Source organism: Silurus meridionalis, chromosome 9 (assembly GCF_014805685.1).
Source record: "Silurus meridionalis isolate SWU-2019-XX chromosome 9, ASM1480568v1, whole genome shotgun sequence".
Classification (NCBI taxonomy): domain Eukaryota; kingdom Metazoa; phylum Chordata; class Actinopteri; order Siluriformes; family Siluridae; genus Silurus; species Silurus meridionalis.
The window spans coordinates 11,336,734-11,354,500 of NC_060892.1; the positions used below are offsets into that span (position 1 = coordinate 11,336,734).

The following is a 17,767-nucleotide window of genomic DNA, read 5'->3' on the forward strand; positions in this document are numbered from 1 at the left end:
ACATATGTTTACATTATACTTCAATGTCCACAAAGTTACTCATGAGGTTTAAGGATGGATTTGGACTGTAATGTCAACATAGTCTACTACAATGGTTCAGGACCATAACTTTTTTTTCACTTTACACCTCAACAATGATTGAAGTGTAATTAATGGACATTCGGAGTCTTGTTCCTTCCAAGTAAATTTTGCTCGCCATTTCAGGGAGTTTTTCTATGCCACAGTTGCCACTGACTTACTCTCAGAGATAAACTTAAAGAACAAACTTATAGCCACTAAACTTTTACCAGTGGTGGCTGGTCAGGGTCAGCAAAGCCTTCTCTGCTGGCCTAACCACTCATCAGCAGCAGTGACCTACATTTACAACCTAAATTCTAATATTTGTTCGATGAAATTGTATTAATTTAGACAAATATTGATTCTGAACTGCTCCAGATGATGTAGGTGGCACAGTTAGTGTAGAGGTTTGGAGTTGTCTTAACTGGGATTCTTGCTTTAGTAAAATGGTATTCACCATCCATACGGGAAATGCCTCTTTGTATAGTATTGATGGTTTCTATAATTGCGACATGATAATTGTGGCATTAAGAGGTGGATTAAGTTGGGCAAGTCCCCAGTGAAGGCCCAGTTACCAAATGCACAGCCTGCCACTGACATGCATTATTTCATACAACTTCATAACCACTTTCTCTATATAAAGCTGCTTTGAGAATGTCTATGGTTAAACCCACTATACACAATGAATTAAATGATTAAAATGATTAGTTCATACATTCTAATCATTACATTTTTAGTTCTGTATCTATAGATTTCTAACTGTTCATTGCAAAATTATTTTCACCTGACAAAAGAATCAGCTTTCGGGGACCCCCCCCAAAAAAACCTCTTCAAGACTGTTTTGAATTGAAGAACATTGTTCTGGTAAAGGTCAAGTAGAATGATGCTTAAATTTATTTCTTTCAAAGTTGAATCTTTTGTCAGGTACATTAAAAAATCTTTTTATATTTTGATTTTATTGCACACCAAAAAAAAAAAAAAAAAGATTCAGAAGCAAAATCCCTCTCAAGACAAATTTATTGTGGGATGTTCCAACGAGCCACATAGAAAATGCAGTCTGAGACAAGGTGGTGTTTTAATCTGTACAAAAACAAAGTCCCAGTTTACTGGTCCTTCATCTCCTTCAGTCTCTTGATGGCAGACTTGACTGTGACAGCAGACGTTGTGCTGTGAAAGAAAAATAAAATAAAAAATCATCATCAAATAGTAATTTTTAATTTAATAACTTGAATATATAACCAGATATAAAAAGCACATTCTTACTTGTATGTCCAGGCACCTCCAGCAACAGTTTTCATGCAGGAGCCACAGTGCCAGATGCCAACAGCTCGTCTCTTCATCTTGGTCTAATGGAAAGGGGTAAGAGAAGAGGGGAATTAAAATTATAATAATAAATTACATTTATTATTTAATAAATAAATAATTATATACAAATGTAAAACCTCACTGGAAAGTAAGCCTTCAGTAGTAGATACCAAAAACCTACTTGATTCTTGTATACAAATTACAATAAATACTAAAAATAAAATAAATAAATAATAATAAACAAAACAAAAATCAAAACCAAGCTGTAAATACTGCATTCAGTTCAAAAGGTTTGATGTGAAACTTCCAGAACATTAAATATTTTGTGGGTGAAGGCAACATAGAGGCAAAAATGTAAAAATTGCTTTTATTAAAAAAAAAAAAAAAAAAAAAGTGTCCAGACCTGCTTTGAGAAGAATGCAATAAATAAAATCAGTAAAAACACTAATATTCCTGGCAGTCTACTGTTGCCACCTTTAGAAATTGCAATAACAGTATACACAGACAAAAATACAACAAAAACCTATGCAAAGACCTGGGCTCAGAACATGTACAGCTTTGTACTCCGAAAATTCTCAAAGAGAAAAGTGTCACCAATTTATGAACTCAAAGCAAAAATCACTTTCTTTAAGAGAATAACTAATCTTGAGCTGTTTAACAACAAAATATGACTTATACAAGTCTGCTTATCTTTCTGATGTGTTCGAGCAACTCAACACATTAAACTTGTTTATGCAAGGAACCATAAATTGTCTGGGCCCAATGTTTTTAAACAGCCTGATAGTTACTGCATTTAGGAAGAAAATCACACTGTGGGCATTTTAATAAAGTATTTATGATTCATCATTGTAGTGACGGTCTAATTTTGGACTGCTATGTAATAGCCACATAACGACTATGGGAAAATGTGGGGTCCATGGCCAACCCCGCTGAGAACCACTTCCTTATAGCAAACAGTACTGGTCAATAACATAAGATTACTATTTGGTCAGAACTGACAGTTTCTGCTTAAACAGTGCATAATAGTCCCACACAAACAAGTACAGGGTACACAGGTAACATACCATTATCACACCTACTTCTGGCCTGGAATACAGTCCTGTTTCCATGACTAATGAAAATAAGCCCAACTGTCAGCTCAAGTACAAATCATAACCAAAAAAAATTATATATATAATTTTTGGTAATTTGATTAACAATTTTTGTTTTAATTCACTGACATTACCCCACTTGAACATAGATCATACACTGCATTTAAAAACTCCATCCTTTTCCAGTCCTGAACAAACCCCAAAGCTCTTCTCTTATTAGGTCCTCTTTGGTCAACTCACCTTGCCACAGAAGGAGCAGGTGTACTTGGCGTGTTGGCTGATCTCAATCTTTTTCACCATCTTCCTGAGTGAGGCACCATAACGGGTACCGTATTTCCCAACAATTCCCACCTTCTTGGTGCGTTTGGCCTGCAGACCAAAGAAATTAAGAAACAGATTGAAAAAAAATTTAAAACATAGGTTTGCTCATATGGTTCATTTTAAACTTAACTTTGCCCATATTGCAGCTGTCCAAGTTATTTAAGTGTAAAATACATCAGGTTGTGACGACAGTGCAAATTATTGTTTTTTCTTTTTATAACAAATTATACTGTATTACCAAGTGACCATCTTAAAGCAGCTTTATTTCTGATAACAGTTGTATGGAGAGTATTTCTTATAACATTTGTATGAACAGTCACTCACTGGCCTCTTTCTCAATCATGAAAATCCATCATTTTAACATTCTCAAATGGGGGAAACTGACATTACACCAACACTGGAGACTGCATTCACTCTAGTTTAGAAAATAGTGCTTGTCTATATTCGGATATTTATAACAGCTTATAAACGAACGCAGGGAGTAAAAAAGTCATGAATGCATTACCACTTCACTAAACAACCTTGCTAGCCACATTAGCTTGCTTACTACACATAACTACCAGCTTAGCAAACATTAGCTAACTAGCTAGTTAGCTAGAATGTCGTCTTAAACTATTTTACTACTAGCGGGTAAGAGTTACATATAGTTGTAATAACTTGTTTCATTAAAATATGGACTATTAGTTCGGGGTTATAGCCGCCGCTAAGGCTCGGACCGCCGCGTATAGCAACCAGAAGAGCTCGTCCAGCGGCAAATGTTTAAATATAAAATATAAACGAAAAACATCTCTTTAATTAGAACTATTAGCAGTAATGTCTTTAGTACAGTTTGTAGAGTGGATTAATGAATGAACGAGCGGCAGTTTGAACACGATGGATTAGATTTATGTGGATTATTTCACCGGAGACATTCACTCACCATTTTAGCAGAAGAGGTGCGAAGCCAAAGAGGGAGGATAAAGTGCGCATGCGCGATTTACCAGCCGCAAGCGTAAAGGATTCTGGGATATCTGAGTTCTGACTAGTTAGTAATAAATGATACCAAAATAATTAAAACCTTTTCTGTATCCTGAGTTAAAACGTGAAAATGAAAATACATTTAAAAAAAAATTAATATTGCAAACAAACATGAATTTGAGATATTTTACCCTTTTTCCATTTTTGATTTGGCCTTTTTTGCTCTTGTTAGTTTTTGATATACATTTAGCCTTTACTGGAGAAAAAAAACAACTGCTGATTAATTAAATAATGTTTAATGTAATGTGTTTATGTGCAATGTAATTATGCAACATTTGATTGATTTCTGTCTATTTGGACCATAAATTATTATAGTTTTGAAGCGGCCCATTCCCACTACTGTAGTGTGTGGTGCTTTTACAAGCGTATCAAGTAGTAGGTTTATTGTACAGAAAACACTGTACACTTACTGACCTTATAACATCTACTACCTTGTTATTAGGCCATATAACTCATGTAAATAATAAAATGAATAAGGCATAATTTCTATGATCATGATAAGTGATCCGTCACATGCAAGTGTACAAAAAACACTTCAACAAATAATACATACATTAATTATAATAATTATTATTAGCTTTTAAACCACTTAGATGAAAATCTAAGTGACATTTTGATCTGATCATTTGTTGTTTTATGAGCAGTGTCCAGGACAAGGCACAGGCAATAATTATTTATTATTTTATTATTTATTAACATTTCTACAGAATAGTGAAATATCAGTAGAGAAAGAGAAAGGAAAACGAAAACTAATCACTCAGATTGCACATTAAAGTGGATTTAAAGACATCAAATGAATACCCCAGCCACAAAATATACCTTACAAAACACTATTGAATCATCAATAATCGACCAAAATTCCGTCAGAAAAGAAATAGCTGGATAGCATATGTAGAAGTCATAACACTTATTTCTCTGAATGAACTTTTAATCTCTAAATTAAAAAGCTAACTAACTTTATTTAGAAATAATTAGACTTCTCTTCAAAAAGTTGACAAATTCATTTAGAAATTAGCTGTAGCTTTTCACAGATTTAGAGAATATTAGAAATTTGTATAAATTACTTTATGTAAAAACACCTTTCTTTGCAGCATTTAAATTACAAGTGCTACAAATATGACAAGTCATGATTAAAGTGTTACAGTTATGCATTGAAAAACAAAACACCTGGACTGATTCCATGATTGACCCTGCAAAAATGCTACATAGTGCAAATGTACTGTTACAGAACTCACAAAACATAACACCAGATTACTACATAACACTAATATACTGAGGTAAGCACTGTTTTAATAGTGGTCACTGGATTTATTTACTTTATTGAGAAGAGAATAATCTTGGGTACACTATATTTAGTATGGTCAGGATTGGTAATGCTGGTTCCTGGTTTCAGCTCTTCAGAATCCTGTCTCAATGCTGAGGGTCCTGCGTGTCACATGCTCTATTTCCCCTGTAACATACTCCTCGAAGTGAGTCTGGTACTTGGCTAGCATTTTCAGCATGACTCGCAGGTTTATCCACCATTGCTCCTTTGGCATCCTGTGTCTGCAGAGACACAAAACAAGAAGACACTATTAAATTCTCTCTTCAATTCTTAAAAAAAAAAACAACAACCCATGAGTGTATTGTGACACACATTAATAACCATTCTAGGAGAATATGATTACTCACTCAAAGTCTGTATGGTCTTTCAGCTCTGTGACTGGGCTAAATGACATTGTTTTTCTGTTCATGCCGATAACGCATGCCGTGTCTAGAGCATTGGCAAATACTCTTCCTGGGAATAGGATGGAAATATGTGAAGATTAACATGCACATAGTACACTCCAAAATATTATTCTATCATTGCACATCTGTCCACTTTTTCATAGTACAGATTTTATGACTTATAGCTCTATGATATGAAGATAAACCTCTTCAATTAATTTAAATTAAAATATACGATATTTTATTTAACTTAATACATACAGGGTTTTCTTTCAGATAAAGTCCAATCTATGTCAAATTAAACCATCGCAATTTAATTCTTTTACTTTTTCGAAATCTGTCAGTTTAAAGCGGAGATGCACAAACTTGCTCAAAGTTGTCCATTGTGACCTTTTAATTTGGCCCACCATGCCATACATGAGAAGAAGAAAAATCTTAATTTCTAATACAACACATTTTTGAGCTGCAGAATCTTTGGGAGTACCTTCTACTGTGAACAAACTTTCAGTCTGATGAACTTGAAAAGAATGAAGTGAGAAGCACACTGATCACCTACACAATATCATGACTGTCAGTAATTCAGCTGCAGTCCAAATTGCAAAAACCTTTGAAAAATAAGGACCAGCTTCAATTATCTCACTGATCTAAAAAGCATATGGCTGTATTGCTTAGAGCTTGAATAGCTGTTTTAGGCATTGAAACATATTGCACTATAAATTGGATTATTTTAATTGTAATGAGTATCATTGAACTAGAAAACATTTAAAATAAAACTGCATTAGTTGAGCAAATTAGAGTTATGTTTTCTTTTTTTTTTTTTCTTTTTTACATTTTATTAAATCATAAATAAGAGGAACCATGTCAACATTTATTTTAAAATAATACAAATATAATGAAACATTTATTTTTGGCCCATGGCCCTCAATTATAAGTATAATAAGCACAAGTATAATTTTTAGCTCTTTATAGGAAATGTTTGGGCATCTCTGGATTAACGTACTGTCTTGTTTGTGTTACCTTGTCTGTAAGTCTCTTTCATTTTTTCAGTGATCCACAACACAGCTTTCACACCCATTTTGGTGCCAAAGTTCCTGTCAAATGGAGTTGGAACCCCACCCTGAAAGAAAAAGCAAACATTACATTGATTAAATTCTAAAAAAAAAAAAAAATCTATTTAGAATCTTACTACTATTAAGTCCATTTTTGTCAAATACACATGTCTGGTAGAAGTGAATTTATTGGAAGAAGTCTTTATATGGAAAGGAGAAACTGGCATAAGTCATACATGCTTGTCACATGGTCCCACAATGCAAATTCCTTCTTTACCTGTTGTAAATGTCCCAATATATTAACCCTGCAGTCGAAGATACCCTTCCCCTCAGCGGAGTACAAATTGTGGATAAATTCTGTTGTGTAGTGCTTGTGGCATTTCTCATTCCTACATAGAAAAAAAGGACAAAATAAAATGCCTATTGAATCCACATCTGCATAATGCAACATAATGGAATCAGCTACAGTATGTTTGACAATATGCAGTAGATTTGAGTGGTTACATAATTAGTATGCAACCAATACTGCCTAAAATTACAAATCAAACGTCGTCATGAATTAATAAGACAAATCTGTGTATGTAATATTTCCTAAGGTGAATATAATTTGCTTTACCATAATGAAAAATTTTTAATTCAAAAATATTATAATGCATTGTGCAGTCTTAAAATACTAGTAAATACCTCAGTACTAGTCCCCGCTGAATGTCATTCTTCATCTTCTCTGTCAAATGCTCCACATTCATCTGACAATTAAAAAGTAATCAAGGTCTTTCAAAATATTACTTTCAGCATTAAAATGCAATGACTCGAATTTTCAGCTAATGCAGCAAAATTAACTGTAATATTATATATGATATTGTGATATACGATATATATACACATATCATAAAAGGTTCTGATTAAATTGGCAGAATGTACCTTTAAGTCATGGATACTGAACTGTTCTTCAAAGATGTACGCTGCATCTGCCCCAACAGCAATGCCTGTGGTGGTTGCCAGATATCCACAATAACCACCCATAGTCTCCACAACAAAGACACGTCTTTTGGTACCAGATGCAGACTGCTTGATTTTGTCACAGCTCTGATTGAACATGTAACACACATTATATTACATACATTATATATTATATAATTATTGAGAAAACAAAAATGTAATAAATTTTCCAAAGAAAATGTATCAAAACCCTTTGAAATGTAGAGTGGGATGATTAGAAATTACTCCTTAGAAAGTTAAGATGTCAAACTATATTACTGGCAAAAAAACAACACTTTTTTTGGTTCACTTGATTTTTCAGGCACAGCCAAATCAGAAAAATGTATATGATGTTATAACAACATACATATATATTATATATTTGTTCCCACCTCCATAGCAGCATTGACAGCTGTGTCTGCTCCAATACTGAAGTCTGTCCCTGGCACATTGTTGCTTATTGTGGCAGGAATTACACACATGATGATGCAGAGCTCATCATAGCGTCCCCGTGCCTCCACCAATTGAAGAACTCCCTCATATGCCTGTGAGGGTTAGAGACAAAGATAAAATAGATACACATACAAACACACATTCACATTCATATTCACAATATCTATATATTTACATATTTTTTTTTTTTTTGTAGTGTTTATACCTCAAATCCACCAATAACTAAAAGCGACTGGATGTTGTATTTGCCAATATTTTCCACAATTTCGTCCATGCAGGAGTTTGGGAGGGTTCTAAAATTAAGAGCAGTCAAAAACCTGACCATTACCAAATCAATATAAAAGAATATAAGCAACACTTAAGGTAAAAAAGCAAACCTTTTAGTCCCAAGTAGTGAGCCTCCCTGGCCAGTCCAGCCTGCTACATCATGCCAGTGCACTTCAGTCACCTGCAAGGTACAACCTACATCATCTTTACCTGCTTGTAAATATAATGAAATGTGGATTATGTGGTCACAATAGCTTACCATGTCTTTGGCTAGGCCTTCAAAGCCATCATTGACCGTGTAAACTCTGAGGCCCTGAGCAAGACCCACTCTGACTGCTGACCTGACTGCTGCATTCATTCCAGCTGCAGGGGCACCTACATTTAAAATAGCCATGGAGTGTTCACTCTGAAAAGTAAGAGCAAAAGAGTGAGATGAATTAGGAGAAAAAAATGGAAACAAAAGAAATAAATAGCGAGACATGCAGTGCATCAAATCCTGTTGACCAATCAGATTTCAGAATTCAATACCACTATTACAATCACTCAGTCAATTACATTTATATCTATCTCACAATCTATTTAAAAAAAAAAAAAAAACTAAATATGAAGATTGCAATTTTACTTGTACAATAAAAGGACGAAAGGTGTAAATAATAGACATTTTCCTTACCTTTGACTGAGCTGGTTTCTGGTGAGCTAAGAGTTTATAGGTGTTCCAGTTGTTCTCAAAGCTCCTGAAATTAGGAAATTAGACCTTAAGAAGCATTCAGAGACTTGCAGAAAGACAGACATGTCTCTTCACAACACTTACTTTCCACGTAGCTGAATGGCTTCATTAAATCTCTTCTCATTCATGGCTTTCTGCACCTCCTTCGTCTAAACACAGAGTGGAAAAGCGATTTGTAGAATACAGGCAGTGGTTTCTATGTTAATGCCACCGTGTTAGGTTCATTGCTTAGATCTGGGCACTAAGCTGATTATGGATTTGTTCAGTCTCATAATAAATACAATGGCAATTTATTAGCTAAAGAATAATATAATTCATAAAAAATTATATTTATAGTTACTTTTAAGGTCAATGAAATATGAGAGAAATTAATTTCCGCAACTCGTCATGTTACAGAGAAGCTGCAAAGAATCTGTAAAGCTTGTCACGTTGCAGACAAAGCAACAAAGTGCTCTTAACAAGTAACAAGTGCTGACACTCGAGACTCATTTTATATTTAAAAAAAATATATCACCCTTCAGAAAACATCACTGTCAACCGTGTCCGTGATCCTTATTTAATAAAGACAAATTTTTCATAATTTCCAATAATATAATATTGTACACTGAACAAGTTCATGTGAAGTCTAATCAAATCCACTATAGTAGACTTTATGCGGTTAAGGAGTGTCTAATACTTACCATATTGACACATTCCATAAGAGGGAGACGCATAGCCTGGTTACCAGATAGTCCAATTACACAAGCCGGAGTGTCTGGAGTTGCCTCCAGCAAGGCCACAACTGCCTCGACTCCCAATTTACTGCTCTATCGAGACAAATATACAGAAAGATTAATAATTTGCTATCAATCTTTTTTTTAGGTTTACTGCTGCTTTTTTTTTATATGTTTAATAAAGTAATGTGATCAAATTAGATACAAATTGAATTTTACACAATTTTCTACATACTCATGTTTGTTTGTATTTAATTAGTTTTAGTTGATTTTTTTTCCTAGGGCTATGTGGATAATGGAAACTGGAAAATAAAACTCTAACTACAAAAAAAAAACCCCGAAAGATAGAATACTTAAATTACTAAAATATAAAAGCTTATAAAATCCAATAAATTAACTGATATTTAAATGCTGACTATCTACTTTTGTTTAAAAACATTACATAGCTTAAGCATCTACATCAAAGCACATAATGCACAGTTAATTTCTATTTGATTGAGTGAAATAAGTATTTGATTCCATATCAACCAGCAAGAATTCTGACTCCCACAGACTTAGTCCTTTCCCTTTAGGAAAGAACTCCTAATATCAACGCATTATGTGTATAAAAGACACCAGTTACAGGATCAACCTCTTCCATTCAAACCTCTCCACCTCCATGGGAAAGACTAAAGAGCTGTCAACTGATGTCAGGGACAAGATTGCAGATTTCTCACCCAAGATTCAGCAGTGCATGTGGTGAAGTCTTCCTGTACCATTAGCAGAGAAACAACCCCAAAGCAGAATGATTAGTCTTCTATTTTTGACAGTGGGGATGGTGTTCCTAGGGTTATATTCAGCAAACACAGCGAGTCGAGTTAATGCCAAAGAGCTGAATTTTGGTCTCATCTGACCACATCACATTCTACCAAGCATTCTCTGACTGATTCAGGTCTTCACTGGCAAACTTCAGATGCGCTTGTTCATGTACATTCTCGAGCAGAAAGTCCTTGGTGTGTAGTTTTCTTGGTGACTTTGGTTCCAGCTCCCTTGAGATCATTAACAAGCTCCTCCCATGTAATTCTGGGCTGATCCCTCACCTTTCTCAGAATCATTTTTACCCCATGACGTGAGATTTTGCATGGAGCGCCAGAACGAGGGCGATTGACTTATCTTGTACTTCTGTCTTGTATTCCATTCTCTTGTATTCCATTCTCGAATTTTCACGTTAACAGTGGTGTATTTTTTTTACCAAGCTTCTTGCTGATGGTCTTGTAGCCCATTCCAGCCTTGTTCAGGTCTACAATCTTGTCCCTGCTGTTCATTGACACAGAGGTTTGAATGGAAGAGGTTGATTCTTTGACTGGTGTCTTTTATACACATAACGAGGTGATATTAGGAGTTCTTTCCTAAAGGGACAGGAATAATTTGGGTGTGTGAGTCAGAATTCTTGCTGATTGGTAGGGGATCATATACTTTTTTCACTTGTTTAAACACAAATTAATTAATTAATATATATATATATATATATATATATATATATATATATATATATATATATATATATATATATATATATATTTATTTTTCTTTCTCTCCTTGTTTAAAATAAACCTACAATAAAAATTCTAGACTGTTCATTTCTTTGTAAGGGGTAAATTTACAAAATCAGCAAAAGATTGAATAATTATTTCTGCACTGTAGACATACATATAAGCAAAGATATACATATAGAAGCAAATAACACAAAAGTAACAAAAAACATTTCACAATTTTCACACATAAGCTTGGTAACTCACCAGCACCCTGTCAAAAGCTGAGGGTGTTCCACCTCTCTGTACATGCCCCAGCACAGTGACCCGTGTGTCATAACCCAGTCTGTTCACTACAAGCTAAAAATCGAAAGTAATAATATACTGAGAATAATATTAAATGTTGAAAACAGCTATCAGGAGAAAAGACCCAGACCTACATCCTTCACATAATTAGAGGTTATGGGCTCGCCATGTTTATCAATAGCTCCTTCTGCCATGATCACAACATTGAGACGGGAGCCCTTACTGCGGCTCTGCAGAGAAAAAAGAGAGAAAAAAAACAAAACAAAAAAAAAACACACGCACACATTTATTTTACATACACTGAGCACAAAGGAAAAATTTTTTTGAAAGATACAAACAAAGCCTGCTGCTCTCCAGCCTTACCTCTCCCAGACGAGCACACATGTGGTCTTCCCACCCTTCCTCTGGAGGAGCCTCAGGAATAAAGACCCAGTCAGCACCAGATGCCAAAGCTGACACAACGGCCAGGTACCTGCCAACAAGAAGACATCAAAATAAACCTGCCAGAAGTAGCTCCATTAAACTGCCAATACTCCTGAAATTGAAAATAGACCACCAGTTACAGAAAAGACATGTGTATGATGTACCTGCATTGCAGCACATAGCAATGAGTGAGCAATTTATTTGTACTAAACTGTACAAGAACTGTTACTGCAGGGCTCAAAAACAAGTGACAAAATTAGTGCTTACCCGCAATGCCGTCCCATCACTTCCAGCACAAATGTTCTCTGATGGCTACAAAAAGTAAACAAAGCTTTTGCAATGGGTATAATGGTTATACCTTCATACTGCGGCCAAAACAGTGTAAGTACTTAAGGTGATGTTATTATCAAAACTATTTGTGTGTATGACCTGTTACCTCTGCGCAGTAGTGGTGATTGCATCAATCACCTCCATAATGCGATGCAAGGCAGAATCTGCTCCGATGGTCATGTCCGTTCCACAGAAGTCGTTATCAATCGAACCCACTAGACCCACAATGTTTAGATGGGTGTATTGCTGAGCCAATGTATCCGTTATTCTCCCTTAAACACAAAATGTAGATGATTACACTTCACCAGCTACATGCCCATGTTCCGCTACAGCAAACAAAGTATACAATACAGCAGCATAAACTTTTACATATCATACAGTATACCTGTCAATGAAAGACTTCGGACCAAGATAATCTGACTGACATAATTGGATGAGACAACTTTTAACATTATGTTACCATTTTATGAAAAGACACAAATGTGTTTAGGTTTAAAGTTCAGATCAGAAATTTCTTTGTTATCTCCGTTTATCTTAATAAAAAAGGTACTGAATACTTTTGGCTGCCTGATAAAAAAAAAGACCATGAAGTTTAGTAAAGTCTGTGTTATAAGGAATACAAGATGGCCACTGATTTTATTTAAGTAAGTGGAGCGGAAACTACACAATAAAAGGAAAGGACATCTGTAAGAAGCAATCAATTACAGGAGTCACAGCATGCTTTTTTCTGCCTCGCAATGACTTTCCCAGATCAGATGCAGTTCTTACTAAAAGAAACACTGAAGTTATTTAATATTCTGGAAATACCTTTAAAATACTCTTAAAATATACTTTATGTTGGAAAGAATCTATTAAGAAAAACCTATTTCAAACATTTGACTTTGCTACGACCTTAATCCTGTTTGGATCAAATGCATAATATCAGTTTTGGTCAATCTATTGGTTACAATGATTATTAGATTTAAGTCCAACTTTGTTCAATTTCTAAAACAAGCGAAATCACGTTAAGGAGAGTCTCAGGCATTAGGGCTTTCAGACAAGCAATAAACATGATGCCTTCACACCTTAATGGCTTTGTAATGGCTCACAAGCAAATAAAATAGCTGCCAATTAATATTTCAACAACATTACCTTGTTACGAATTCCATGACCAAGGAGCCCAAAAATGCTTTATATTTTTATTGTTTAAGCCGTAAATGATTCTCCCACCCATTTTGAACACACACAGAAAACATTTGCAAGAATATAGCAAAAATTGTACATTGGTAGAAATACAGTACACTGTATCACATTTATACTGAGTAAGTGTGCTGTACAAGTGTCCTATGATGTTAAAAAAGAGGCGGAGTTAAAGATACATGTCACCGCATTCTTTACTTTCTGTACTCTATTGTATTAACGTTTTACTTCATTTTATAATCAATAATTATAGTTGTATTAATACATTTCATTATTTCAACATAAAACTCCATAAAAACAATTCCCTATATGTTTTTTGGTCTATCGCTCTATCTGCAAGAGACCGGGAAAATCAGCTAAACAAATTAGTTATGTGGCAAATGCAATTCCAGGATAAAGTGGGGGATTACTGTATATACAAATGGATGTCCAGCTGTTGTTACCAAAAGCTGATTTATATCCTAATAAACTGTCACATATGTCAGGAAAGACCACAGAAGCACCCAGGTTGAAGAGCTAAATAACTTAACTACCAGAACACCTCCTTTTCCCATCCTAGCCATGAAATACCAAATAAAATACATGCCACTGAGCTTTTAGCAATGCTTAAAATTCAAACCTAATCTTCTCATTATGTGCTATGAGAAATACTGCAGTTGAACATTTAATCAAAATTACCTTCCTCTACTAGCTGTGCCAGCAGGTCACTCCACTCCTTTCGGAAGATGTTCGCCCCGGTGAGGCTGCCATCTCCACCACATACACACAGATTAGTGATGCCACGCTGCACCAGGTGAAAGGCAGCAGCTAGACGACCCTCTCTTGTAGTGAAATCCTTACAGCGTGCACTGCCAATAATGGTGCCACCCTAAAAGAGACAACATAAATAACTATTATGGGAACAGGTTTCCTGGTCACAAACTGTCTTCTCCAAACAGTGAAACAAGTTATAGTCCCAACCAGTTTTATTTCATATCTTTTAATAATTTATTGCTATTTGCAATGTAATGAATATATGCAAATCTTTAGAGGTGGTATGACTGAGAGCATGTTCTTAATGTTATGTTCTGTGCAAGAGAAAAAAGGAAGTGGACCATGCTAATATCACTGTCCTAATCTCACAAATGTAATCCCTTCACTCAGCACTGCCTCAAATAATCTCAATCCCATCCTCTCAGTGGCATGAGCAATGACCTTCAGCAGCAGAGAGACACAATGTACTAATGTTCTACTGCAATACAAAACAAACAGAAAAAACTTTTGTAGATGGGCCCAACATCTGCCTTTACAATGATTTAGGAAAGTCCAGACCTACCAGTTGGATGATGTTGCTCACACTTTGCCAGTTGGCTGGTTTGATGTTCTCACTTCCATCTACAAGTCCTTGATAGCCCTTGAAGAAAATACATGCAATATTTTTACTAAAAAACAATTCATTAAGTGAAATACATGGTGTGATATTATTTAAATTAAAATATTGTTTTTATTAAACATTATACCTCATAGATCAGGTAAACTTTGGCGCCAACATAAATGCCCATTCGAGTTACAGCACGAACAGCTGCATTCATTCCTACAGAATGAGCACACAAATGTCATACCATCAAACATTCACTGCACAAGTTATTGTGTTCATTAGTAAAAATTAAAAAAACTAGAGAGAGTTTTCAATTTTTCTGATTACATTATGACTGTAGATCCTGCTGTTCATGCTAAGAAACACTTATTTTGAGTTTTATATTTTATTATTTTTATTCATGTGGAGCTGATGTGTGAAGGTTGCCTTTTTGGCCAATAAAATGTTTCTGAACCTGTTATCTGAAGAGTCCTGAATTAGACACCAAAGTGTCTGCAGATATTAAAAGCTCATATGCCTTGATTTATTAAAAGTTTGTTTTTTGATGAGTTTTATACATTTCTATTCAGGAAAAAAATGCATGTGTTATAAACATTAATATGGGGAAGAGCATTTTTTTTTTTCCAATGTCCATGTTGTTACTTTCCCTCAGGATTCTCCAACTTCTTCACCCCTTCCAAAAACATACCAGTAAATGAATAGCTATGCTAAATTGCCTTAAGGCATGATTGCAGCTGGTACCCAATCCACACTGCACTCAGTGTCCCTAGGACAGGCTTGGAATTCATTATGATCGTGGCCAGGACAAAGCAGTTGGTGGAGATCAATAAATCAATGAATGAATGCAGTGTTTTGTCATAAACCAAAAAAACTCAATAGTTTCCTTTTAATCGTCATATGATTTTATGAGATAAGTGAGATATTTATGAGATATCTTTGTGCATCTCAGGATTTCATAATGTTAAATCAAACAAGAAAAAATAAAAAGAATTACATGTTCATTAAAATCGCAAAATTACTGTGGAATAAAATATAATCAACCTAAGGGTGGGAACAGTGACACGGTCTCATGTTGGACTGCACCACATCACCATCATTGATTATTTTCTCATAACATGTCAGGCCATGTTTTATAAATGTGCATTATATTTATTTGCGTGCATGCATCCATCCATCCATTCATCCATCCATCTCTACATATACACACATTTGCATGTACATCATTTGGCAGGTGCTCTTATCCAGAGTGACTTGTATTTATCTCAGTTATACAGCTGAGCAATTGAGAGTTAAAGGCCTTGCTGAAGGACCCAGCAGTGGTGCTTGGTGATGCTGGGATTTGAACCCCCGACCTTCCTATCAGAACTCCACAATATATCACCAAAATCACCACATTAACATACGTACATTCATATAGCCTAAAATCCTGTATGTTTTGGTATTTCATCCCCTTGCATCCTAATTAGATCATACAAACCACCACACGTTACTTATCCAGATATGATTAAGGATCAGTGGGGAGAGAGAGAGAGAGAGAGAGGGGGGGGGGGGTATTTAAAAACACGCCCACTGCACGTGCACAACTGCTGTAAGTGACATGTCGCGTTACGTAACACTTCCTCGCTCGCGCCTGCACAATATTTATTGGATGCAGGCAATTTGGGATAAAATGATCTAGGTTAGGTTTAGATAGAGCTATTTAAATCACAACGTCGTGGCAATAGTTGTAAAATAAATAGATTAATATACATGCAAACAAAAACAAAAATAAATAAATAAACGCAACAAAGATGCATTGTCTAAACACTTCCAAGTGGACGAGGATCTGATCTGAAATCCGTCTGATTAAAGTTCATAGCCATTTCGCCACGACAAATTCCTTCGCCTATGTGGGCGAAATGCATGCCATTTTTTTCTAGACAAAAGCAGATGATTAACATGAATCGCACAAATCCATTCCCCTCTGGAGTGGTCATTAAGAGATTGTAACATGTTACATGGTTTATGCATGCATTCGTTTTTACCTTGTGCATCTCCACCGCTTGTAAGAACAGCAATGGCTTTTCCAGCTCCTGCCATCCTCAGCTTCTCAAAATCCACCAACATGATGCCCAGATATCTTCACACAACCCTCCGATAACTCGATGATCTGCGGTATTAAAATATGCAGCTGTATTTGTGCCCCCTGTGATTTTCAATCTGACTAGATGAATAGGTCTAAATCACTAAGCTGGTCGTGTAGTGACCTTTTCAGCATGCGCGAGACGCTGCCGCTGAGTCTCGCGCTGCTCCGCCTCTTTATTTGCACTGCACGTTTGTTTAAGATTTTCTTTTCTTTTTCAGTCCACTGTGTGCTGCATTAAAACTGACGTGTACAATTTTTTTCAGAAAGCACTGCGTTTTATTTCATCCAATGCACATAAATTATAAATAGGTGTTTACTAGATGCAAAGCAGTATTATTTAGAGTAGGAGGAGTTAATCACCAGATCTGGGTCAGTCGAGGTCCACATGAGCCCACATAGATTTAATTATAAATCCTGCAGACATTTCATTATCATTATCCGAATAACGTGTATTAAAGCAACCTTATTCGTACTGACTACAGTTCACATTATTTAAAACAATCATCTAAAAACAAGTGGAGGTTATAATATGGATTCATCACTTCAGATGAATTGGTGGTGAGCCTCTTATCAACAGCAACACATTCTAGGCTTTCTGGGACTGCTCATGCATTATCCTTTTAAGGGAAATTAACCTTTTCTTGTAGTAAAAAAAATTGGCATTCGTTTAAATGCACAGGACTTAATGGCTAGAAATGCGTTGTACAAAATGACACGTTTACGCCATGGCACACAAAAGCGCATGTGAAATGGCGCCCTCTAGCGCTTGTTTTAAAGAAGATATAGACTGCGCGCAGTGGTGTTTGTTTGGAAGTAAAGTGACGTGATAGTGACGGGATGGCTATGGATAA

General features: G+C 35.4%; 2 protein-coding genes across 2 annotated transcripts; both read right to left on the bottom strand.

Moving 5' to 3' along the window:
• Positions 1–1,056: 1,056 nt before the first annotated feature.
• On the bottom strand, positions 1,057–3,824 carry rpl37a (ribosomal protein L37a). The gene is made up of 4 exons (XM_046856900.1): positions 3,694–3,824; positions 2,694–2,822; positions 1,321–1,403; positions 1,057–1,224 (listed from the first exon to the last, which is right to left on the bottom strand). Exons 1-4 carry the CDS (start codon positions 3,694–3,696, stop codon positions 1,161–1,163), a joined length of 279 nt encoding a protein of 92 aa, XP_046712856.1. The 5' UTR covers positions 3,697–3,824; the 3' UTR covers positions 1,057–1,160.
• Positions 3,825–4,458: 634 nt separating this feature from the next.
• Positions 4,459–17,198, bottom strand: pfklb (phosphofructokinase, liver b). Its single transcript, XM_046857977.1, has 22 exons — positions 16,816–17,198; positions 14,934–15,007; positions 14,750–14,827; positions 14,113–14,302; positions 12,362–12,527; positions 12,193–12,237; positions 11,866–11,974; positions 11,637–11,732; positions 11,464–11,556; positions 9,653–9,778; positions 9,057–9,121; positions 8,916–8,979; positions 8,505–8,651; positions 8,356–8,426; positions 8,184–8,271; positions 7,918–8,070; positions 7,469–7,633; positions 7,232–7,293; positions 6,825–6,936; positions 6,516–6,615; positions 5,463–5,568; positions 4,459–5,336 (listed from the first exon to the last, which is right to left on the bottom strand). The coding sequence occupies exons 1-22, from the start codon at positions 16,895–16,897 to the stop codon at positions 5,189–5,191; spliced, it is 2,340 nt and encodes a 779-aa protein (XP_046713933.1). The 5' UTR covers positions 16,898–17,198; the 3' UTR covers positions 4,459–5,188.
• Positions 17,199–17,767: the final 569 nt, after the last annotated feature.

Coding starts and splice junctions, on each gene's coding strand:
- rpl37a (XM_046856900.1), bottom strand. Junction 1,404..2,693: donor CCTGCTCCTTCTGTGGCAAG/GTGAGTTGACCA, acceptor CCTTTCCATTAG/ACCAAGATGAAGAGACGAGC. Junction 1,225..1,320: donor GGAGGTGCCTGGACATACAA/GTAAGAATGTGC, acceptor TTTCTTTCACAG/CACAACGTCTGCTGTCACAG.
- pfklb (XM_046857977.1), bottom strand. CDS start 16,897: ATGTTGGTGGATTTTGAGAAGCTGAGGATGGCAGGAGCTGGAAAAGCC. Junction 9,779..11,463: donor CAGCTTTTGACAGGGTGCTG/GTGAGTTACCAA, acceptor TTGTCTCGATAG/AGCAGTAAATTGGGAGTCGA. Junction 6,937..7,231: donor CAGCGGGGACTAGTACTGAG/GTATTTACTAGT, acceptor TTTTCTATGTAG/GAATGAGAAATGCCACAAGC.